Source organism: Juglans regia, chromosome 9 (genome assembly GCF_001411555.2).
Source record: "Juglans regia cultivar Chandler chromosome 9, Walnut 2.0, whole genome shotgun sequence".
Taxonomy (NCBI): domain Eukaryota; kingdom Viridiplantae; phylum Streptophyta; class Magnoliopsida; order Fagales; family Juglandaceae; genus Juglans; species Juglans regia.
In genome coordinates, this window is record NC_049909.1 from 9,995,936 (window position 1) to 10,022,354 (window position 26,419).

The following is a 26,419-nucleotide window of genomic DNA, read 5'->3' on the forward strand; positions in this document are numbered from 1 at the left end:
CCGCTTGTTTTGATTCGAAATCATGAATTGTGTCAATATATTACCAGGTGTATAGAATATAGATCATAATCAGAGCTCTCAACTGCCAAGGGATTTATGAAAATCACAAACTATCCCACGCTCTTAGGATTCCCTTTCTACATTCAATTATTTATTGAGCAAGAAATTATATTTACAGTTCCCATTTGAAGATTATATATACGGACCCTTTATTAAACGAGAAAAATTATTATTTTAATAGGAATATTTTTATAATTTTAAAAAATTTTAAAGATAAAATTATCTAAACTTATATTGTAATTCTTAAATGGAGATTGTATGTAGCATTGCTCTTATTGAGCCTGGTGTAGAATCACCATCATTACACATTTATTGTTGGTCTGGTTGCTAGTCTAGCGATCCCTCCTAGCCGCTGCTAGAGTGTAGCCCGCCTGTTTTAGAGCATGGTATAGTAAATTAATAAAAGTAATGCTTTAGACACAAAAAGTTCTCACAAAAATAAATCTACAAACTGATGTGATTTAATATAATATGTTAAATTATAAATTTATTTTTATTATAAAATATATCTAATGTACAATATCAAACTACGCCAATTTATAAATTTATTTATTGGTGTAGCACTTCTCAATTAATAATCACCACTCCGCCCATGTGTAAGAGTAATATTAGATACAAGCTCAAATGTACAAGCTTTGTACAAATATTTTGTAAAAATGTTAGTCCCATCAAGAAAAAATGAGTTTTTCACATTCTTTCATGTTGGAATCTATTTTTTTATAAAGAACTTACATGAAGTTCCATTTGGGACTTGTATATATCTTCTCTGAAAGCTAAGGATTACACTACGTCACCAACTTAACAAACAATCACGTTATCCCCAAGATAACTTAACAAACAATCGTGCTATCACCGAGGGATTTCTCAAAGAAAAGTATGGTTTACTTATTTATTTGGAAAATGTTAGTATGATTATTAAATATGTCCACCAAATATGTCTGCTCAAAGAAAAGTACAATTTACATACAGCTGCACCGGATTATCACAAGGGACTCCATACCTCATCGATCAAGGCCCTGCCCACTGCAGCACATCCGAGAATGGATCTTTCTTCCTTTTTGGACTTCGTCTTTTTTGGGCGTTAACAATATGACTATCAAATATGCCCACTCACATATTTTTATTTTTATTTTTATTTATTTTCTTAATGGTTAAGGAAGTAACTATTAGTGAATTTATATTTTTTTTATTTTTTCTTAATTGTAAAGGATGTTTAAAAAATGCTTAAAGAAAAATAAAATAAAATAAAATAAAAACTTATTTGTATAGCGTGCACATTTGGTGGGCACATTTAATACTCATTCTAGAATTGTCCTATTTATTTACAAAATAAATTTTACGCATAAAAATTTATATATTAACATAATTTAATATGATATCTTAAATCTATTTTTTTAATATAAATAATTTTACAATCTAATATATTGCATTAAAAAGTACGTAAAATTATTCATGTAAAATTTACGTGTAGACCAAATATTTAAATTATTGAAGAGTTTATATTCTACATTGTAAATTATTATAATTAATATTTTACGCATTCTATCTATTAAGCACTAATACTTAATATATGAAAAATGATATTTATAGTCATAAAGTATCCATTATTCTTTTTGAAAAATTTAATTTAATTTTTAGTAGTAGACACTATTTTTTTTTTAAAAAAATATGCGACACTTGCATAATTTATAATTTTATCTAATTTTACTCTTATATTTAGTTATGGTTGTACATTACCTAGGCGCCCCAAATCATTACACCGTCTAGGAATTCACAAAAGTGCATGTGTGTGGCATGAGGCCCTTAGGGTTTCGAAACCCTCCTCTCTCTCCCCTTACCCCTTCTTCCACTTTCATGTCCAGATTCAATGTACTCAAAAGGTTGACTCGCATGTTTGCCATGTGGCACCTCTTGTGAAAAGCAGGAGAAATGGCAATGGTAAAGTATTAATGGAGATTGAAGTGTAACTTTTTATATTTTGGAGGGTCCAGTGAGTTAATTTTAATAGTTTTTAAAATTTCATAATTTAATAGTACAATATGTTAGTTGAACGGGCGCTGCTACAGCCACTGCTATATCTTCCCTTTTTGGTTCCCGCTTGACGTGGAATACGTTGCTTTTCTTTTTTATGCCTCATTTACTTCTTTCCACCTAGATGAAAAAATACCCCCCAAACCCCTCCCCGACAGATCTCGTCTGGCACAAGAGACCCATTTCCGGCATTCTTTGTTGCAACTCTCCTCCGTCCGACCTTAGATTTCTTTCCTTTTCTCCTCTGTTATTTTTGGATTTTGCATGGTCTGTTTGGATGTGTAGAAAGTGGAGAAAAAAAAACTTTAAACCGAAGCAATCATGAATAGATCCAGCAGAGTGCATTCATTTCTCATTATTTGCAACACTTCAGACTTCACCTATAGCAACAAACAAGGCTGGCTCCATTCCACCAAACAAAAAGAAAAAGACCAAAAAAAGTAGAGAAAAAAGCTGGGAAGTGGTGGGTCTGACTCCATTATACCTATGTTCTTTGTCTTCACTCAATCATGTTTGTCTATTGAGTTTTTCATGCTTTGTTGATGATCAGCTTTGTTCTATGGGATTGGGGAATATTTATATTATCCTAGAATTAGAATCAGGCAGTACTTAGTCATGTAAAACCGAAGGATTTTAAAGAGAATTATGATGAAGATTGACGGCATAGAATTAAGTTCTTTTAACATTAGCAAAATTATTGATTAGTTCATAATCTTAAATTAGCTTTTTAAGTCCTAATCACAACTTTGTTGATGATACTTTCTCATGAACTAGTTGGTGGAAACTATGTTTTCAAGATGTAGGGAGAGAGGAGGGAGAAGAAGGTAAAGATCAGTTTTCGGGAAAAATGGAGATGTAGTCATGGCATTTTTTATTCTATTAAGCTAGCCACCTAGATGCCACGTCAAGCGGGAAGCTTAAGCGGTGGGGCCAGCATTTTCCTAGTTGAACAGTTGAAAGTAGCAATACTTTTCTTCCCGTACAAAAATATGAGCTATGCAGCTGTGCTGGCTCAATCTAAGATCTTCTTCTACGATTAATACCATATTTTTATCATATTTTAAAAAAAGAATCCCGTATTTTATTATCTATAAATAATTCGTTAAATTTCACCTGTTTAATTGAAGCCCTAAAATTGGAGTTGTATGGCCTAAACATTTATACATTTGAAATGTGTTAAAAAACTAATATTAATATATAAAAATGTTAGAAAAATTATACTTGGCCAGGCCAAAAGTACTGTTTAAATATTTTAATTTTTTTAATGATTAAAAAAAGACTATTAATAAAATTGTATATTTTCTTAATAATTAAGAATATTTAAAAATATATTTTAAAAATATATTTTAAAAAAATCAAATACACCTGGGCATGCCCAAAAATACATTCTAGGCAGTTCTCAACATTGTTGCCTAAAAAAAAGAAAAATGATATTTGTAATCATGAGTGCGCAAGTTCCGTGCAGTCGCTTTAAAAAAGTGAATAAATACGGGACTCGCATGAAAAGAAATTAATTTTTTAATAGTACACCCAACTCTTTTTCAAAATAAATGCACGACACTTGTGCACTCCATGACTATATGTAGCATTACTAAAAAAATAATAATAATAAAAATGTATAATCTTACCGGATTCCTAATATTATTTTATGAAAAATGATGCGTGAATAACTCTTTGAGAAATGATAGTTGTAGTCGTGAGTGCGCAAGTATCGTACAATCATTTTGAAAAAAAATGAATATATATGGGATTCACATGAAAAAATAATAATTTTTTAATAATGAATTGTATTTTTTTTCAAAGCGATTGTGCGCATTCCACGACTACATATAGCATTGAAAAAATCTACACAACCTCTTACTATTCACATAACCTCCACACACCATATTTTTTTTAATTTTTATTTTTTTTATCAAATATTTAATATATAAATAATAAATAGAAGAAGTGAATTAGTTTAAAAAGAATAAACTAAAAAAAAATTAAAATTTAAAAAATTTAAAAATTTTAAAAAATATAGTATGTGGAGGTTAAGAGGTTATGTAACATTACTCTATAGAATTACTCTAATTCTTTTCACATACATTTTTATTATGTCAAGTAAGAATAATATTTTTTTATATATATTTATATGTAAAAGTAACATTTATCTATGATACTTAAGATTTTTTTGTTATAGAAATTCTCTATAATTTGAGAAAATAAAAAATAATGCTTGAATTAACTAATATCGAATATTAGAATATATATTCTCCACAAAATATAAGATTTATGTCAAATATGATTTCTGTCTTTTTTTAAGTAATTTACGAGTTACGACAAATTGTAGCGAAGCTTGTCCTTATCTGCAATATTATAACGAAATACGAACCATGACGATAGCCTATCGAGTAATGAACATCGAGACAAGAAGATAAGGCACACCAATAAAGCTTGTCCTCCTGACCAAGGAATGCGGTGTGGGACTTATTCTCAGAAATGCAAAGGTTGAAATCATTTTCATTATAATAAATATTGATAGAAGTTATTATTAAGAATATTCATTTTATATATATAATATAATATCATTTAGATTATATATCTTTTTAAATAAGTGTTGAGAATAATTAATTAAAAATAATGAGTATAAAATATATATTATTATAATAACTTTTCTATAACAGTACTCTTTTCTTTAAGAGAAAAATAAGTAAATAATTCAATTGAAATAGAGATGTTAGCAATTTTGAGAGGCCTCCAATTTTGCTTTCCCCTTAGCATTACGCACTTGTTATTGAAAGTGACTCCTTATTCATGGTGAATGAAGTGCAAAGTGAAGAAGCATCAAGATTTCTCTACGAAAATCTGGTGCAGCAGATCAGCTAATATTGAGATTTCCTATTTGTTCTATTCAACACAGTAGCCGCTTAGGCAATGATACAGCTCATGGATTGGCTAGATATGGATGGAATAAAGATGATTTGATAACTTGGTGGACTCTTGTCTCGAGTGTATTGTCCAAGTTATTTCTTCATATCAGTAATGATATACTACAGTATATTATACAAAGGATATTTTTATAAAATATCTTATAATTCATTTAACACATTATTATATAACGTGTTGTATAAAATGTTGTGGATTAATCATTTTTCAAAAGATGAGGCACACGACGATCATGATCTGAGCCGAGAGAGAGAATAGAGAGAGAAATGGAGACGCCGAGCAGCAGATGGATGGCTACGGTTGCCAGCATATGGATCCAGTGCAGCTGTGGTGCATCCTACACCTTCGGCATCTACTCCTCGGTTCTTAAATCAACCCAGTCATATGATCAATCCACCCTCGACACCGTTTCCGTCTTCAAGGACATTGGCGCCAACGCTGGCGTCCTCTCAGGCCTTCTTTATTCCTCCGTCACCCTCCGTACCGCGCGTCTCCGTGGTCCATGGGTGGTCCACGCTGCCGGTGCGATCCAGTGCTTCCTGGGCTATTTCCTCATTTGGGCCTCCGTCGTCGGGTTGATCCCTCGGCCTCCGGTGCCGTTGATGTGCCTCTTCTTGTTTCTAGCGGCGCATTCTCAGACTTTCTTCAACACCGCCAATGTGGTCAGTGGTCTGGAAAACTTTCCTCACTATGGTGGAACCATCGTCGGCATCATGAAGGTAAGTGTACTTGTTTTATGTTTGTTCTACTCTGATTGATCGGTGCTCAGAGCTCTGGTTCTGGGTTTTTCATTTAATTACTTGCATGAGCCTAACACACACTTAATTAGGAACTCAAAAATCTTTCTTTGGAATTTCAACAAGCTTCAATTTTTAATTAGGAGAAAGAAAAATCATCCCAAACTGTAAAAAGAATTCCCATAAAAGGTTTGCATGTCGAGCCAAAAAAATAAATGTGATACTCATTCCATTCATAGTGAGTGAAATCGTGACAAATTAGAGCCGTGAAATAGGCAACTTTGTGTAGAGTTACGACAAGTGCACGCAATAATGACTTGCACAATGTCACCCTGATTTCTATCTGTCCTGTTAGGCTGTTCTTCACATAAGGAAATGACTTTATGGCCTATGGAGCACCACCCGTGAACTGTGAAGGCATTAACTTGACTTGTACATCTTTTGCCGAAAAAGGGGGAGAGAAAAAAGATGAGTCGAGCAATTATACAAGACCAAGTATAATATAGAAGCTGATCTTAATATATTGAAGCAGTTAGTTGGGTCTGATATTTTAGAATAAAATATCACTTTTAAAGATGAATAGTACATCTTCAAATATGAAGACACACGTAGAAATATTGTAGCTCATATTTGAAGCCACTAGTATTTGACTACTCCAATATAGATGATTCCATCTCTATTTCTTCAAATTCTGAAGATGAACTTGTTAAGATAAAAGAATTGGAAACTTTCCTCTGTGCTTTTCATTATGCCAACTGTGGTCTATATATAGACTTTTACAAGAAAGAATAAAGAATAAGTTTTTTACATAACAATAGAGAATAACAGAATACAGTACAATCTGTAAGGAGCTATTTTAAGTGTTGTGGTTGCACTACTGTTGGTGCAGTGCCTCTTTGGTGCGCATCTTGAAGATCAGTAGAGGCACATATGTTAATATGCCCCCTCGAGTCCAAGGGGGTGTTAACCAAATTGAGATGAGTCTTGAAGCTGAGGAACTTGTCAGCAACAATTGGCTTGGTTAGAACATTGGCCAGTTGTTCTTTTGAGCTGCAAAAGGCAATCTTTAAAGTGTTTGCTGCAACACGATCACTGACGAAGGGATAGTCAATATCCATGTGTTTTGTCTTGGAATGATATACAGGATTTGCACATAGATAGGTCGCTCAAAGGTTATCACACCAAAGGGTGGGAGCTTGATGCAATGGAAGGCTGAGTTCTCGAAGTAAGGTTTGAAGCCATAGTAGCTCAGCAGCAGTGGAAGCTAAGGATTTGTACTCAGCTTCCGTGGAGGATCTGGCAACTATTTCTGCTTTTTGGAGCACCACGAGATCAGATACTTACCAAGGAAGATGCAAAATCCTCCAATACACCTCCTGTCGTCTGGACATCCTGTTAGGGACCCCGGTCTTGTCCCTAACACTAAGGTCCATGAGCTTGCCTTGGTGAAGATAATGACCAAGTGATCTTGCCAACTTGCTTGGCCTTTAACAAAGGAATGGTGTTTGAGTAATGGAATGATGAAGATGATGCACTTGGGTAGGCTAAGTGTTTAGGCTAAGGCAAATCAATGAGGGTGGCTAGACTTGTTCTTAAGTGAGGTGCCAAGATGATGGAGGCTAGGGTTACGGGTTGGAGACAACTAGGGTTGCTATGGACTATGGTAGGATTAGGGTTGGCGTGGTCTTGGAAGATTGGCTTAGGATTATGGGTGTTTGATGCAATGGAGATGGCTTAAGGGTTGCCCTTGATGTTAGGGCCACTGGGATGGTGATTAGGGTAGGTATGGTGAAGTGTAGTTAGGGTTTTGTGAGGTGGCTAGGGTGGATTTCGAGATTTGGAAGAGTTGGCTTAGGGTTGGAGTTTAGGATGATGCTAGGGTTTGGGAATGAGGTGGAAGAGTGAGGCTAGGGTTTGGTTGGCTAGGGTTGCCGAAATGGTTAAGATGGAATTAGGGTTTTGGGATGTTGGATGGCTAAGGTGGACGGATTGGGATTGACTTGGTCTTTGGAAGATTGGCTAGATTTGGTTGGTTTAGGAATGGATATGGAAGTTTGTAAGTTGAAGAGAATCTTAGAGGGAATAAGGGAATTTGAATTTGAATTTAGATGGCAAGTCAATAGTTGTCTAGAGAGATTGTAGGAAGAGTAATTTAAGGGATTGAATGTGATGGTCAATTCCTTAAATTTAGGAATTTGAAATGAGATTTGAATTTGAATGTGAGGGATTCAAGACTCCTAAAAGGAATGAGTTTCCTTATAGAGCTTGAGGTGGGCGGCTAGGGCTTATGTGGATGATGAGCTAATTATGGTAAGTGACAAGATGGGAAGATGGGAGGCAAGATGGGTTCGGCTAGCTCAATGGGTATTTATGTTTTATGTTTGTTCTACTCTGATTGATCGGTGCTCAGAGCTCTGGTTCTGGGTTTTTCATTTAATTACTTGCATGAGCCTAACACACACTTAATTAGGAACTCAAAAATCTTTCTTTGGAATTTCAACAAGCTTCAATTTTTAATTAGGAGAAAGAAAAATCATCCCAAACTGTAAAAAGAATTCCCATAAAAGGTTTGCATGTCGAGCCAAAAAAATATATGTGATACTCATTCCATTCATAGTGAGTGAAATCGTGACAAATTAGAGCCGTGAAATAGGCAACTTTGAGTAGAGTTACGACAAGTGCACGAAATAATGACTTGCACAATGTCACCCTGATTTCTATCTGTCCTGTTAGGCTGTTCTTCACACAAGGAAATGACTTTATGGCCTATGGAGCACCACCCGTGAACTGTGAAGGCATTAACTTGACTTGTACATCTTTTGCCGAAAAAGGGGGAGAGATAAAAGATGAGTGGAGCAATTATACAAGACCAAGTATAATATAGAAGCAGATCTGAATATATCGAAGCATTTAGTTGGGTCTGATATTTTAGAATAAAATATAACTTTTGAAGATGAATGGTACATCTTCAAATATGAAGAAACACTTAGAAATACTATAGCTCATATTTGAAGCCACTAGTATTTGACTACTCCAATATAGATGATTCCATCTCTATTTCTTCAAATTCTGAAGATGAACTTGTTAAGATAAAAGAATTGGAAACTTTCCTCTGTGCTTTTCATTATGCCAACAGTGGTCTATATATAGACTTTTACAAGAAAGAATAAAGAATAAGTTTGTTACATAACAATAGAGAATAACAGAATACAGTACAATCTGTAAAGAGCTATTTTAAGTGCTGTGGTTGCTCTGTTGTTGGTGCAGTGCCTCTTTGGTGCGCATCTTGAAGATCAGTAGAGGCACATATGTTAATATGCCCCCTCGAGTCCAAGGGGGTGTTAACCAAATTGAGACGAGTCTTGAAGCTGAGGAACTTGTCAGCAACAATTGGCTTGGTAGAACATCGGCCAGTTGTTCTTTTGAGCTGCAAAAGGCAATCTTTAAAGTGTTTGCTGTAACACGATCACTGACGAAGGGATAGTCAATATCCATGTGTTTTGTCTTGGAATGATATACAGGATTTACACATAGATAGGTCGCTTCAAGGTTATCACACCAAAGGGTGGGTGCTTGATGCAATGGAAGGCTGAGTTCTCGAAGTAAGGTTTGAAGCCATAGTAGCTCAGCAACACTGGAAGCTAAGGATTTGTACTCAGCTTCCGTGGAGGATCTGGCAACTATTTCTGCTTTTTGGAGCACCACGAGATGATATACTTACCAAGGAAGATGCAAAATCCTCCAGTAGACCTCCTGTCGTCTGGACATCCTCCCCAATCAGCGTCGGAATAAGCTTGCAGTGTGAAGCTTGAATGGGATGCAAAGAAGAATCCGTGGTTGATTGTACCCTTAAGGTATCTTAGAATTCGTTTAAGTGCAGCCAATGCGAGGTTTTTGGTGTGTGCATAAATTGGCAAATCTTGTTTACTGCAAATGATATATCAGGCCTAATGAATGAGAAGTATTGTAGACCTCCTACCAAGCTCCGATACAGGGAAGGATCATCAAAGTCAGGAGTGTCATATTTGGATAGCTTGATGGAGGAGGCCATTGGGGGTGTCATGGGTTTTGCCTATAGCATATTGCTACGGGATAGAAGGTGTTTGATGTATTTTCTTTGAGAAAGAAACACACCATTCACAGTATAATCAAGCTCAAGACCTAGGAAGAATGAAAGTTTGCCCAAATCACGTACAGGAAACACTATACTCATATTATGAATCAAGGTATCAATGGCAGAGGTGTTTGATGCAGTAACGACAATGTCATCAACATAGACAAGGAGGAAGATATGAGTGTTACCTTGATTGAGCATGAAAAGTGACGGGTCAGCTTTGGATGGGGAGAATCCATACTCTGTTAACCAAGAACTGAGCTGGCTGAACCAGGCTTGTGGCGCCTGCTTAAGGCCATACAAAGCTTTGGACAGCTTGCACACATAGGTGAGATGCTCTGCACTCACGAATCCTTGAGGCTGCTACATGAAGATTGTATTAGTTAGGGTGCCATGGAGAAAGGCATTCTCAATGTCGAGTTGCCGTAAGGGCCAGCCGCGGGACACCGCAATGGACAAAACTAGACGATTGTCATTGGCTTCACTACGGGGCTGAAAGTCTCGTGATAAGCCATGCCGGGCTGTTGATGATGGAATCTAAGAGGGAAGAGAAAAGGACGCTGAGAACTAGTTGATCTGTGTGTTTCCAAAGTGAGTAAGCAGGGTTTAGTTTGGGAGGGGGAGTTGCAGATTCAGAGATGAATTCGGGAGGTTTGGGGTGAGTGCCATCAACGTAGCCATATAAATCCTGACTGCGAAGATAAGCAGAGGTCTGGACTTTCCAGAGTAGGTAGTTTTCTGTGGTGAGCTTGGTGATGACTATGTGGGAGAAGGAGGGGGTGATGGAGGGTGGGGTGAGGGAAGAAGGAGTAGAGGAAGAGGCCATGGATTCAGTGGGACTGGTTAAGTCATGTGGCTCGTGATACCATGTTAAGATAACAGAATTGGAAACTTTCCTCCGTGCTTTTCATTATGCCAACAGTGGTCTATATATAGACTTTACAAGAAAGAATAAAGAATAAGTTTGTTAAATAACCAGTAGAGAATAACAGAATACAGTACAATCTGTAAAGAGCTATTTCAAGTGCTGTGGTTGCTCTGCTGTTGGTGCAGTGCCTCTTTGGTGCGCATCTTGAAGATCAGTAGAGGCACATATGTTAATAGAACTGGCATTTGGCTAAGCCAATGGCGGTCATTCAGGAAACCCCACCTACTTTAGTCTCTGGTGTTTTGTTGCAGTCTTTACAATAGAACAGTTGTGCTAAGAGCAATCTCATACGACCAGCCAGATGTTTGGTTTGGCTTCCATATATGAAGTGAACTGTAACACCTTCATATTAATATTTCCACCTTTGCACAACTTCTCTTCTGCACATTCCTTTCCCCGCACATCTTCTTCACACTACCATCAGCTCCTTATTTTCCTTTTCCTGCACATCTCCTTTCTCCCTATCTCCCGCACGGCTCTTTTCCTTTTCATTCCTGTAAAATTTCCCACTGCTCCTTTCCAGCAGAGACTCGGGACCAAACTTTCTCGTTCATGATTTCAGAGACTAAAAAAATATTAAAAATACCACCTTCAGGATGGAAATCTTTGTTCAAGAGAATGGGAGTATTTACCGTCAAAACTTCGAGGCTAAATTAATCAGGTTTCTTACCTCAAGAATTTGATGCCAAAAGAGAGAAAACAAAGAAAAGCAGATCAAATCAAATCACAGAGAAAACAAGGAGAAGAGCCAAAGAGAGAGATTCAGAAAAGCAAAGAAATATAAATATCAAGTAAAGCAAACAGCTTGTCCAAACATGGTAGATAGAGTAAAGTTTAAGCAGCTTAGCTGTACAAGCCAAATAAATGTGGGCCAGATCATGCAGAAGACCAGCCAGATCTCCATGAACCCCACCTTCTTTGATCTCTACAAGCACTCTCTCAAGGAATCGTTGAGTACCCATTTCTTGATTTGAACAAGGTTCCGCCATTTCTTCATTGTATTCTCAGAGAGAGAGAGAGAGAGATGGACAGAAAAAAACATACTCCTTAGAGAAAGAGAGGGGATAAGCAATCCCTGAAACACAAAGAGGAAGACCATAGGAGCCACGGAGCTCGACATGGACTGCATCTTGAACCGGGTAGCAAATCTGAGGGATAAATAAAAAAGTATTTACAAAATATAAATTAATTAAATAAATATAAAAAATAAAAATAATAATATTTTATTATTATAAAGAGTGTGATAGCTAAATCAATGTAGATTTTAAATTTTGAGTTATTAGCCAAAAGCAAAAAAGTTATATATTAGTCAAATTTTGAAGATTGGAATGACTAATCCAATGCCAATGCTCTCTAAAGAAATAGCCAGCCACTATAGGGCTTGTTGGCAAACACTGTTGATCACTAGCCATCTATAACTTTATGAATTAAGAACACAAGTCACTTTTTCAATGCGATATATTTAGAAGGAAAATACTTTATATTTTAATATAATAATATTTAAATGGAAAAACGATTAAATTTTTTAAAATTTGAATATTAAAATTTAAATCTTACCATTTAAGTGATGTTAATGGTGTGCCTATACATTGGCTTGAGAATAGAATAATTAATTTCAATGAAAAATTCAATTCTCAAGTCAGTGTGTAGAGCACATCTAATAAAATGCTTACATAGCAAAAATTTGATTTGGAAGATAAATTTTAAAAATTGAATCTTACTGATTAAATCTTAGCATTTAAGTGATGTGGATGACATGCTCTACACACCGGCTTGAGAATAGAATAACTCCATTTCAATACAATAATATAAATAAAAAATATTATAGCTTAACGGTCCAATAAAAACACTATTTAAATGGAAAACAAGATCTTATATATTTAAATGGGAAAATATATTTTAATAAGATTTTGAAAAATAAGTGCCATGGGAAAAGACAAATTTTAAAAATATGATGGTAAGAAAAAAAAAAAAAAGAAAGAATATTTAGATTGAATGGTGAAAGTGAATAGTCAAAATGGAGATTCGGATGTAGGTGGATAGTCAAAAGGGAAAAAAGATGATCTTCTAACTAAATGTTAGCCAAACATTTGTTGAGCCAAGTATGATTGCTCTAATAATCCCTTGGTTATGCATTTTAGCATTGTAGGTAGTGTTCAGGGTTAGATTTATCTGCACCATAACTAGTGCTTTAATTCAAAGTCTATGCCTTCATCCATACAATTTTTTTTTTTTTTTTCTGAACTTTACTCACTTCTTCCCTGACCGATGATGGAAGAATGGGATGTAGTCAATTGTTTCCTCTAAGGACTACGAGGTACAAATTGGAAGGAATTTTAAAGCAGATCTAACAGCAATTGTTGTAGTTGAATTTCATATTACGTGCAGCATCAGATTAGGAATTCAAAGAGAATGACATGCATTTCGCCTTGCTTAGGTGCTCTGATCTGACTAACTGTTGGCAATGACTAAATTTAACAATTCTGTCCTGAAAAATAAGTTTTCCTTGTGAAGTCACTGAGGATTGAAGAACCTGGCTATTGTTTTGTAGAACTTCTAATACTTCCCTAGTCAAATTTTTTCATTTATCTCCTTTCATGAACAGGGCTTTCTCGGTATAAGTGGAGCAATACTAATCCAAGTGTATGACACTCTGTGCAAGGGCAGGCCAAGCACGTACATTCTGATGCTTGCTCTGTTTCCTACATTCATCTCCCTTGCGCTTATGTTTTTTGTGAGAATTTATAAAGCAACTACAGGTGATGACAAGAGGCACTTAAATGGCTATTCTTCTGTTGCTCTGGTCATTGCTGGTTATCTTATGGTTCTTATAATTTTGGAAAACGTCTTCACCTTGCCATTTTGGGCACAAATTTCTACATTTATTCTTCTTCTGTTTCTACTCGCATCACCTCTTGGAATTTCAATCAAGGCACAGAAGGAGGACACAAGGAGATTACAACAAACAGATTCAATTGATAGTAATCTTTTAACTGAAAGTGCCGAGCAAATTACTTCCCAAAAGTTTTCTTCAGCAGAGGATCCCATAGAGTATCATGAAGTCCAAGGTGGAGTGGGTGGAGAGGGGACCAGTTCAGTTGACAAAACACTTGCGGATGCAGAACACTTGAATCTATTGCAAGCTATGCGTACTGTAAACTTCTGGTTGTTGTTTGTTGCCATGATATGTGGAATGGGCTCTGGGCTGGCTACAATTAACAACATGAGCCAAATGGGGGAATCTCTCAGTTACAAAACCGTGGAGATAAATAACTTGGTTTCTCTATGGAGTATATGGAATTTCCTTGGCCGTTTCGGAGCGGGATATGTATCGGATTATTTACTGCACACAAGAGGTTGGGCAAGGCCATTGTTGATGGCTATTACGCTAGCCACAATGACAGCTGGCCATGTAGTAATTGCTTTTGGTTTTCCCGGAAATTTATATATGGGTTCAATCCTAGTGGGAATTTGTTATGGTTCACAGTGGTCGCTAATGCCCACGATCACTTCGGAGATATTTGGAGTCAGGCACATGGGTACTATTTTCAACACAATTTCCATAGCAAGTCCTGTCGGATCTTATATTTTCTCTGTAAGAGTGATAGGGTATATTTATGACAAAGAAGCATCTGGTGAAGATGGCACCTGCCATGGCACTGGCTGCTTTATGTCATCTTTCCTGATCATGGCATCTGTGACTTTTTTCGGTTTCCTTGTTGCTGTTGCATTGTTCTTCCGGACTAAGAGGTTCTATCAGCTTGTCGTGCTTAGAAGGTTAAAACATTCTCTAAATGACAAGTAAATCGTGCACGTGAATGTAATGAATGAGGCCATCACCTCCTTTTTTTCTCTTTTTTTTTTTTATATAATTCAAAAGCTCATAATTTACTTTTTTCTTTGTTATTGATTGAATCATATCTCCGTTTTCAGAAGAGAAGTTAAGTTATAGTTTGCCATATTATTGATATGTAAATATAAAAAATCAGTGAATATATTTACTGATTTGTTCTGTGAGCACCAACAGCTTGTTTAATATTATTCTCAACTCGTTTACTTATTTGTTCTTCTTCTTCATTAGTTTTAGTTTTTTTTTTTTTTTTTTTTTTAAAAAAAGAGGGCGAAGCAAGGATCATTTTGTTTGTTCACATTTTTATTTTCCAAGTTTTTACTGAAGTATTTTGTGCTATTAAGTTTCATGAATTCTCTGAATTCGTTTATTTATGTAATTGATGGTCCACTTAGAAGACTGATCCGGATATTGATTATGTAGTGATAATGTTGATTCTCTTCTTTATATGGTTATCGAATATTGATTGCCCATATCTTTTTTCATCCTCATTGTTCATACATTTGTACACTTGTATGTGAAACAGAGATTTTGTCCATTCTCTATCCTTCCCATTTGTTTGACTTAAATTAACTTAACTCTTCCAGTTTTGTATAAATAATCATTATAGTTAATTTTTTTCAATATAACCCATGGAAAGTAAGAGTTAGCACTCTGGATCAACTCTTGGATTTCAACCTCTGGGCAACCATTTTATCAGTGACAATCCTCGGATTCTTTGCCTAGGTTGATCCTAGAACAGAACAAAAGTCTTATAATATAACAGGACCTTGAAGCTCCCGGCAGTGAATGAATGAAAAGATGATTGCTGAAATATTTAGGACAGAATATGCTAAATGCCACACCCTGGAGAAGTCTAAGAGAGCACTAATAGTGTTGTGATTTCATCTGCAGACAATAATAATGCCTCCTGGATAGTGTATCAGTTTCTATTTATATATGTATTAGAATGTTTGAAAGACAGTTACCTATATAATATACCTGTTTTTTTTTTAAAAAAAATATTCTATGCTTAATTTAGTTATGCTTGGCAGAACGTGTACTGAATCTCAATTGTCTAGTGCTTCTTTGCTATGCTTGAGAGGCTGCTGGTATATTTATGGATAAGTCATATGTAATTTTTGGCTGCTGTGTTGAGGTTGTATTGACCTGATGTTGGCAAAGGCCGAGCAGTTTATAATTGGCACTTTGTGTTTGTGTTTGTACTTTTGTACATGCTGTGTGTACACACCAGTACCAGTGCCTCCTCTTTTGGAGCTGAGGAAAGCTACTGCAAATCATACATTCTAAAATGTTTCTTTACATCTTAAGCCACATATCACAAAAATAGCTCTTGCCCTCTATCTGGTATATTTATGGAAGAAGAGAAAGTCAAGCACCCAAAGCCTGAAGTAAGATGTGGCTTGTGAAGATCATTCCAATTCTTTCCTGTTTACTCGAGAACGTGCACTCACCCTACGCTGAACCCTACTGGTGCCCTGTGGCTTGTGAAGATCATTCCAATTCTTCCTCAATTGAATATTAAAAAAGATATTTTTGTTTACTCTCTCTCTCTCTCTCTCTCTCTCTCTGCTGTTGAATTTGAACTGCAGGGCATAGAATTCCCTTGTCTTGTTCCTCGAGTACTTCTGCTTCTTCATCAAAGATATTGTCAGAAGATGCTGTGGTGGCTGCACCTCCTCCACCTCCACCACGACCACCTCCCCCTTTGCTGGATACTGGCAACATCAACTATAGGGATGGCGCTATTAAACCCACATCTTTACCTCTACCGCCTCCACCTATAATGCCTCCAAAGCCTGTTGCAGCAAATTTGGTTATGCCATTGCCTGCACCACCGCCACCTGGCCCCCCGCTGAAAAAACAAAATGTGAATCACCTTCCACCTCCCCCACTCCAATTGTCTGCCCAACCACCTCCACCTGGTGTCAGTGGAGATGAAAAGGAGATAAACCAACCTGCATTGTTAGATGGTTTGACTTCCAAGGAGCATGCAGGTAAGCTTATCTTCGTTCTTCCTACAATGTCGTCTATCTTGAAATGCATAAGATTTTCAGAAATGAGATGGATCCACACCTAGCTAAGTAGGCATGTTCTTGTGAGATTTTGAATATTAATGTACAGGGTAGCGTAATTGGGGTTTTCATACCCAAAAAGATACATACTTGGTTGGCAATCTAAAACCTGATGGTTTTGTACTGCTATTCCAGTTTGCACTTAGTAGCTTTAATATCTCCGTTATAGGTGTGTACCATGCTTCCTCCTCCCCCACTTGGGCTGCCAATGAAGTCAAGTAACCAGACCGAAGGTGCATCATCTGATGCTGACACCAATAATTTTTCAGCAACCAAGGATCTCTCAAAATTGGTTCCACCTCCACCCCCTCCAAGGCAACAACCTCCAGTACCTGGACCGCTCACAACTTTACAGTCGGATGTATTACCAACTGGAATATCTAGTCATCCCCCCACCACTGCCTCCTCTAGATATGCGGCCTCCATTAGTTGGTCCTGGACTTGCCGGCCTTGCAGGACCTCCTGGAGTTATGCATCTGCTAATGCCAAGGTCGTATGGTCCTCCGGGGCCTCCCCAAATGATGAGACCACCACATCCACCGGGTCCTCCACCTACCTTCCAAGAAGATGAGCATGCTACTAATAGGCCAACTGCTCCTCAGAAATCTTATATTTATAAATCTGCTGCATCTACTGTTGTTAAGAGACCACTAGCTCAGTACACTACAGAACTTATAGGTATGGCTAGTTGATCCTCCTTTCCTAGTTATTTATTGTATTTGTGTGTTTATAACACCAACCCACCCCCCCCACCCAAGTTTTGGTTTTGAACACTAAGGTGAATCTTATTCTGAATTTGTATGTTAATAAACCATTGTTGGTATACTGGTGCACAAACACGCAATAGATTTTTTGCATGCATGAAGAGGTATGATATCAAAGCTTGGCATTGTAATGTAATTTATGGAGAATTTAATATTATTTGAGGGATTTACATAAATATCAATAAATGTTAAAAAATTATATTCATCATCACCACACACCATACTTATTTTTATTTTATTTTTATTTTTTTCTCTCACCAAATATGTGGTGTATGAAATTATGAATTATGAGTAGAAGAATTAAAATAATTTAAGAAGAATAAAATTAAAAATAATAAAAATAAGTGATGTGTAAAAATGGTGAGTAACAAAGCTCATTAAATGTTATATGAATTGCTTCTTATATTTATTATTCTCCTCCTCTCCGAACTCTGAAATTCTGACAAAAAATTCTACAAGAACTTTTTTGCATTTGCATACATATATATATATATATATATGTGTGTGTGTAGTAGTAGTTAAGATTTGAGATCTCATCGACTTTTTCTCCTTGATGAGCTAAGAAATGTCCTATTCATAGTAAAATGGGGCCACGAGGCTAGCATATATCAACCATGCCATGCAGGCTGCTTGCTTTGTGCCAGGAAAAGCTGGTACTAAAGATAACTCAATTATGGAGTTCGAGCTGTTTGATGCTTTTCAAAGTCAACCTGCCTCCGCCAAAAGAACTTGTCGCTGAAAATTCATGGAACCAATAAGTCAGGCTTCGTTTGGATGACAAACATCTCTCAACTCATCTCAATTCATTATTATAATTTTTTCAAATCTCAATATAAAATATAATAAACAATTCAATTTTTTCAAATCTTAAAATAATAATAATATTAAAAAATAATATTCTAACAATATTTTATCATCTCAACTCAACTCACTTCAACATCCAAACGCAACCTCAATCTGCCTTTTACAAAGAAAAACCTAACACCTATTCTAGATCTACCTCTGACAAATTTCAAAAAAAAAAAAAAAGTTCTATTTAATTTAGAAAATGATTGATTACCAACTTTGGAAATCTTTGCACTAAGGAGATATCAATTATTCAAATAATAATAATTCTATTTATCATCTTTTTTATTTATTATCCACTTATTATTCTTCCATAATATGGTATTAAATTATTTAAAAACTTTTTATTCAATTTCAATCGTCAATTAGTTATTTAGAGCTCTTTGGATAATGAGATGAAATGTAATAATTTTATATGAGTTGAATAAAATATTATTTTTTAATATTATTTTTTTTAATTTAAAAAAATTAAATTGTTTATTATATTTTGTGTAAAAATTTTAAAAAATTATAATAATGAAATGAAATGAAATGAAATGAAATGAAATGAAACCATTGCTATATCCAAAACAGGGCCTTAATGCAACATTAGAGACCTGATGAGTTGACGATGATTAAATAATAATAAATAATATGTTTTTTCTTTCTTATTGTCAAAGTAGCTAGATACATTAACTTCAAATGGAGACCCCAAGGCTCAGTGTTGAAAAGCAAATATTGGTGGATAGTGTACAACTGATGGCAGACAATATAGCACAACCAATTTCATGTGCAGAAATTGAATTGGAGTAATGAGTATATATCCTCATTAATGGGTGTTGTATATCAAGAAAATTGCTCTCAATGGGAAAGTGTAGAGCCCTAAAGATTGTTTATTAGCTTAATGCCACAAGATAATGACAAAAATATTGATCAATGCCACAAGAGAATAAAGCCAAATGTAATTGACAATGTATATTTAGTTAGATTATTGGGTTTTAGTCATTATTTACTATTTAAATAATTAGATTGACAAGTGAAATGATCAAAATATTCTTTATTTTAAAAATAATTGGACATTTCATTGTATGATCAAAATCCTTTATGTTTTATCCAATGTTCAAAAGGTGTTTTAATATATATATATATATATATATATATATATATATATTATATTAATCATGCATAAAGAAAAAGTCAGTACTTATCCTATTTATCTATTTGGAAAATGCTTTAAGGACACTGAAAGGTTTACTACGAAAGTAATAGAAATTGAGTTGGCCATTTGTGCGTTAGTACCGCATCACCAATATATAACTATTTTTACAGTAATAAATGTTGATGCGATAAAATTTCCACTATTTTATTTTAAAATAATAGTTGAGATTTAACAAATACTAAGATCATTTGGATACTCTAATGAGATGTGATGATTTGTAAATAATAATAAAATGATTTATAAATAGTAATAAAACAGTTTGAGTTGAGATATTTTATGGAGTTTTGAAAAATGAGAGAAAAAAAGTTAAATAAAAATATTATAAAGTTAAAAAATATCGTTAAAATATAATTTTTTAATATAATTTTTATTTTGAGATTTAAAAAAATTAAATTACTTTTTATGTTTTATTTGAAAGTTTGAAAAATTTGTAATGATTGGATAATGATTAAATGAAAAAGTTTAAGATTTTAAAATTAAAAAATATTTGTACTTGTGGTGTTTGAATATTAAGATGAGATAAGAGCATCTTACAATCCAAATGGGACCTAATTAAAAGATAGTAAAATGGTTTGTACATAGTAATAAAACGGTTTAAGTTAAGATGTTTTATGGAGTTTTGAAAAATGAGGGAGAAAAAGTTAAATAAAAATATTATAAAGTTAAAAAATATTATTAGAATATAATTTTTATTTTAAAATTTGAAAAAGTTAAATTTTTTTTTGTGTTTTGTTTGGAAGTTTGGATTTGTAATGGTTGGGTAATGATTAGATAAAAAAGTTGAAGATTTAAAATTAAAAAGTATTTATATTTCTAGTGTTTGAACGTTGAGATGAGATCAAAACATCTTGCAATCCAAATGAAACCTAAATGATAGAGTCCCTTAAAAAAATCGTTGGGGTCATTACTCTACTATAGATGTTGCCCTTTGGCCTTGACAAATTATAGAAATTAAAATGAGCAAATTATATATAGATGTTGTGCTAAACGCATAACTTTAACTAAATTATGGAATTGTCCTTGAACTCCATATGGTAAAACATGACTGCAACTAGTGTCCCTCTTTTTGAATTTTTTTCTTATAGAGAGAGGTGTTAGGTCCACACACAAATCTTATACAAAGGCTTAATACAATATGTTGGATTTATTTTACAATAATAATACAAAGATTTACCATTTGATGGATCTAACTAAATCATATCTGTGTGTAAATTTAAAGTTTTAACAAAGATTGTAAAAGGTTATTTGCATTTACATATATTGGTAATAACCTTCTTGATGGCATGAGCAACTTCCTAGTATACACCATTAAATGACACCACAAAATCATATTCATATTTTAATTTGACCAATTTTGTATTAAGATAAACTTGTTAATTGGTTTGAGGTTTTGTCCAATTTCAAATGAGTACATGAGGTAAACTTTTTTAAAAAGATACTTATGACATATGTCGAATTTTAAAGTAAGTCTTCCGTTTATTTTTAATTAATTATATTATAGAAGATTTCAATCCATCAAAATTAAACCACTGATGACACTGATAAATAGGTGTAACACCCCCTTCCCGTAGGCTAGGTGTGTCACGTATTTTTCATGAAAAATAACCCGGCAAGCGATTCTCTAATTTCATAATTGAAAAATAAACTGAAGTAATTTATTATGAAATAAAAGGTCTAATAAAAAATGTCTTCCCAAAACATTAAAGAAATAACTGAATAAATTCGTCATAAAAGACACATTTTATTTTAAAAAGTCTGAACAAAACTAAAATGTTCCTTCTACTCCTGGCCTGCCTGCTCGTAATCATCATCTTCACCTGGGTAATTAAAAACATGAAAATAAACTAAAATGAGTCGATGACTCAGTAAGAAATCTATCATAACGAAAACGTAATAAACATAAAATTTTCATAAGAACTTTCATGCTGAACTTAAAATTTATGACTGTTCATGCTAATGCTTATGCTATGTATGACTGAATTTTCTGAACTAACTGACTGATTTATCTTACTTATCTGACTGGCCAACACACTTAACCCTGTGTGCAAGGTTGTGCACCAGCCCCACATCCCGCTGCAGCAAGGGGAACTGCTGATAGTATTCTAGCATACTATGGTGGACCACGACTGAGTTCGTGGCTTGCACACCACCCTGAAACTGAACTGCATTGGTACCATGCATCTGAATGGCCATCTTATTAACTGATCTGATTTTTATCTTACACTTGAATTTAAGATGGCTTATGTGTCTTATACACATGAGATGCATGACATAATACATACATAACTATAATTTCTGAAACTGAAACATGATGCGGAATGACATGATCATATGCTATGCTGGATGACATGCTTGTACATGAGCGGTTCATAAATAATGGCTATCAAAGAACTGGCTTGAATAATACATACATATAAGCTAACTATGATGATCCTAATTTATGATCAAATTTACTTACCTCGATGCGTTTCTTCTTGAATAATACTTCGTAACTTGAGACCTATATTCAATAAATAACTATCACTAAATTGTTTGGAACTAAAATAAATGCTAATATCTTACTTAACTAAATTCGGAATTCTAAAACATAGTCAAACCAATATTTGTTTAACACTAAAATCAATAATTCATAGTATTTAAATTACTTAAAATACTAATTTATAATTTAGTAGAAATACTCGAGCTATTTTTAAATAATTCACAAAAACTTAAATTCTTAAACTAAGTTTCATTTCTTAACGTAATTATTAAATCTTATAAGAAACTTAATAAATTCCATTAAATTCTTAACATAGAAATTTTATTAAAATCTTACTAAATTGACAATATTAACTCAAATATTAGACTTAAAAAATTTATACTTTAAAACATATTTTCAATTCTTTAAACATTTATTAAAAAGAACCTTTAACTAATATATTTATTTAATAAACTCAACTAGTAATATTAAACTCAATATAAATCACTAAAACAATTATTGAAGTAAAATGAGATCAAGTCTAACTTAAAATATAAGCTCAAATAAATATCACTATAATCTGTAAAAAGGGTTAAAAACTCTTGCCCATAAGTATAATACTATACTACATGAGCCCAAACAGGAAACTAAACCCAAACCCAACCTCATACGGGCCTAAGGCCCAAGGCCCAACAAAAGAACCCACGGGTTCCTCAAGAACCCGAGAACAAGTCTAATATCCGATAAAAAATGAAAACAGAGAGTTGAGAGAGAAAGTGTCTGCGATGGAGGAGCTCACCGAGGAAGAGGGGCTAACTCGACGACGGTTCTGGCGGCTGGGAGCGATCGGCGGCGCGACAGGGGGGGTTCCTATGATGGTGCGACACCGAGGGAAGAGAGAAAGCGTTTGGAGAGAGGAACTACTAAACCGAAACAAAAGAAGAGAAAAAGAGAGCTGATGGCGGTTGGCTTACCGAAAATGGGTGGCTGAGCTAGGGCTGGGCTGGTCGGCACCGTCTGTGACGCCGGAAGGGAGTCCCGCGTCTCTGAGTGGCGTGGAGTTACTGCGAGAAGGAGTGGGTGGCTGCGGGTCAGAGAAGAGAACTCAAATACAAGTGAGTTTTCTTTGTATTTTTCTTGTGTTTGAATCAGATATTCTAGATGGATTTATAAAGACGATAGAAAGGCTATCTGATAGGGTTTTTTTAATGAGAGTTAGACTCCTACTAGGACTCGAATTTACACACTACGGGATGAGAAAGAGTATGAGATCAGGGTTCAAATTTGAAACAAAGTGGATGAAACTTACGGATTGGTGATTTGAATTTGTCAAACAGCGGCTAACAAAGTGATGAGGTTCGGAGACTAGAAAAATTTAAACTTTAATTTTCAAAACAAACATCGCAGTGAACGTAATCTGAAACACTTTAGAAATCCTTATTAAAACAAAACTCTAACAAATCATAAATAGCAACCATAATAGAAAATATAGAGATAAATTAAATATAAATTTTGATAAAACTATACTCATAAAAATATAAATTCTAAAATAAAAGTTTACTAGGAAAAATTACTAATATACCCTAAAACCAAAACTGGTATGTCACAATAGGGCTGGGCAATGGGGGCCAATCCCCTGACTCGCTTGCGTGTCCTGCCCAGCCACTTGACACTAGGGATTGCAGGTAGGATATCCACCCGCCCCGCCTATATATAAAAAAAATCTTAATTTTAAGTTTCTAACCCTGTCGCCATATCTTTCTTCTTCTTCTTCTTCTTCTTTCTCGTTTTCTCATCTCACATCTCTTCCGTTTTCTTCTTTCTTTCTTCTCTCCTCTCTTTTTCTTCTTCTTCTTCTTCTTCCTTTTGAACCTCTCCTCTCTTCTATCTTCTCCTTCTTCTTCAAGTCTTTTCCTCTACCCTCTTCTTCTCTGACTTCGTGGGTCTCAAGAAGTTCTCCAGATCCTTCTCTTAAGGTGGTAATCAGTTCAATCCGGTTCAGTTTTGGACATATTTTGAAACCAAATAAGTCAAAATCAGTTTTAGAATTCTGAGAACTGATATAGGCCGATTCATCCCAAAAATCAAAACTTTCGACTTTTTTTTTTTTTTTTGTTTCGGTTCGATTTTACAGGTGTGATTCAGTTTTAGGTTTTTTGTTGGGGTAGTTGGTTTTTCACACCCAAATAAAAATATTTTTTACCCCAAATATGATAGAACCCAAAACATTATTTTTAAAAACACCGTACATATAACCACTAAAGTAAAAGGTCCAACAGTATATAAAAAACAATTACAGGATAACTGCTTACCAAGTACTTAGCTTAAAAAAATTACAATTACATGTTGTCAAATAAAAATAAACCAATCACACATGATTTAACCCAATCACCAGTAGCCACACAATTACAAAAAAAAAATAACCAGCTCATATCAACCAACTCCAAGAGTCCCGACTCCAAATATCCACTCTTCGAATAAACCTTACAATTTCATTCAAATAAATCAAATCTCCAATCTCCAAGGCTAGATAAGCATAGAACTAGCAACAAAATAATCGTTAGTCCCAATTAAGACTTTATCATGAATTAGATGAAATGTAAATATGTGTAAAAATGTATTTATCAAAAATGTAATTATCTTTGATATATATATAATGTACCCTTATATTTATACCATATTATATATTTAAGTATGTAACTTAATATATAAAGATAAATAATAACATATTAATAACTTAATATTAATATTCACGTTTAAGAGTAAGTTTATATCGAGGAAGCATAAATAATAAGATTAAAATTCTATGTTATATTAATTTTATAATATGTATAATATATATAGTATATAATATAAAAAATTAAAAAATATATATTTCGTTTGATTCGGTCCATTTTTTGTCTAGTGTTTTGAAAATTGGGACCGAACCGGTTTGAAATCGACCAAATAGGTTGTGATTCAAACCAAATTGTTCAATTTGTTTGGTTTGATTGGTTTTCAATTTTTTCTTACATCCCTACTTTTCTTGGTCGCAACACCGTCATTCTCTAGTCGTTAACCAAAGATTCACGGCGTCGTTTTCTAATCGTGAACCAGAGACCCACGACATTGTTCTCTAGTCACGAAACATCCGTTTGTAAGGCGAGTTTAGGGGCAAGATGTTATTAGGCGACCCCTCCCACACGGTGCCCAGGGCGAACCATACATATAAAATTGGGTAATGATACCCTTACACCTCCTTTACTACTAGTTTACTACTCATCTATTTTTTTTTTCCTTTTTGTCTTTGAATCTGGACTAAAAATCACAGAATATGACATTCTTGCATAATCTAGCAGAAAATAAATTCAATCAACCAACGTAATTATGTAATTTAATTACAAATAAATTCAATTTTATAAAAATTGATCTTCGTTTACTCTTTGAGTCAATTTTTATAAAATTAAATTTATTTTTAATTAAATTACATAATTACATTGGCTGATTGAATTTATTTTCTTCTAGATTATGCAAAAAGGTCATATTCTAATATTTTTTAATTCAAATTCAAATAGCAAATTGCGAACAAAACAAAAAAACTAAATTTTAAATCAGTAGTAAATGAGGTGTAAGGATATCATTACCCTATAAAATATATGCAATCAATAATGTAAAAGTAAAAAAAAAAATACTCAATTATTGAAAAATACAAAAACAATTATCAATAAACAAATCGAGCCAAGAAGCTCAATGTTTTATGTTTCCTGCCTTCATTGTCAACTCTTGGAGCGACCTTCTCAGTTTTAGCTAGATGAAAGAAAAATTCTAATCAGACAAACCAGTAGGTAGTAACCACGATAGAGGAGAGAGAAAAAGCCTTCTCATTTGTACGCATGGCACGACAGAAGAAAGAGAGCCTAACCAAATGTTAGTAAATTACAAAATATGCATAGTTTTATATTAAAAAAATCCTACATTAAGCTAGCTAAAAGGTAAGAGATGAAATTTTGAGCTACACTAAATGGAAGTCAAAAGTCATATTTTGCAGTTTGAAGTCTCAAGTTAAAGGAGCCATTGGTGTGTGTCAATAGCTGAGTCTCCTCTCTGGTGTCTGGCAATTCTAGAGGAGGTGAGAAGAAGGATTTTTGTGGCCTAGTGTTTAGTCCTCGGTTTGGAGGGGATAAGAGTCTGCAGTATGGATGATATTGAAGACTTGCAGAGTGACCTTAGGTTGACAGAAGAAGAGGTTGTGATCGAGAATCCTCAAGTCAGTGAAGATGAAGTTCAACGGAAAGGGGAGAGAAGTCCCATTAGAAAGATTTGTTCTGATTGTATTGTGGGAAAGGAAGTCATTGCCAATACTATGGGGAAATTTTGGAGAATTAGTAAGCATGCAAGCATGCAATCTTCCAAGAGGTGGACAAAAATATTTTTGTCATAACTTTTGCTAATCA

The 26,419-nt window shown here is 34.3% G+C and overlaps 2 protein-coding genes across 2 annotated transcripts; both read left to right on the top strand.

Moving 5' to 3' along the window:
* Positions 1-5,174: 5,174 nt before the first annotated feature.
* LOC108990152 (protein NUCLEAR FUSION DEFECTIVE 4-like) lies at positions 5,175-14,836 on the top strand. Its single transcript, XM_035694084.1, has 2 exons — positions 5,175-5,735; positions 13,401-14,836. The coding sequence occupies exons 1-2, from the start codon at positions 5,283-5,285 to the stop codon at positions 14,598-14,600; spliced, it is 1,653 nt and encodes a 550-aa protein (XP_035549977.1). The 5' UTR covers positions 5,175-5,282; the 3' UTR covers positions 14,601-14,836.
* Positions 14,837-15,666: 830 nt separating this feature from the next.
* On the top strand, positions 15,667-17,631 carry LOC109019877 (protein EARLY FLOWERING 5-like). Its single transcript, XM_019002253.2, has 2 exons — positions 15,667-16,642; positions 16,890-17,631. Exons 1-2 carry the CDS (start codon positions 16,637-16,639, stop codon positions 17,289-17,291), a joined length of 408 nt encoding a protein of 135 aa, XP_018857798.1. The 5' UTR covers positions 15,667-16,636; the 3' UTR covers positions 17,292-17,631.
* The last annotated feature ends 8,788 nt before the right edge of the window (positions 17,632-26,419 follow it).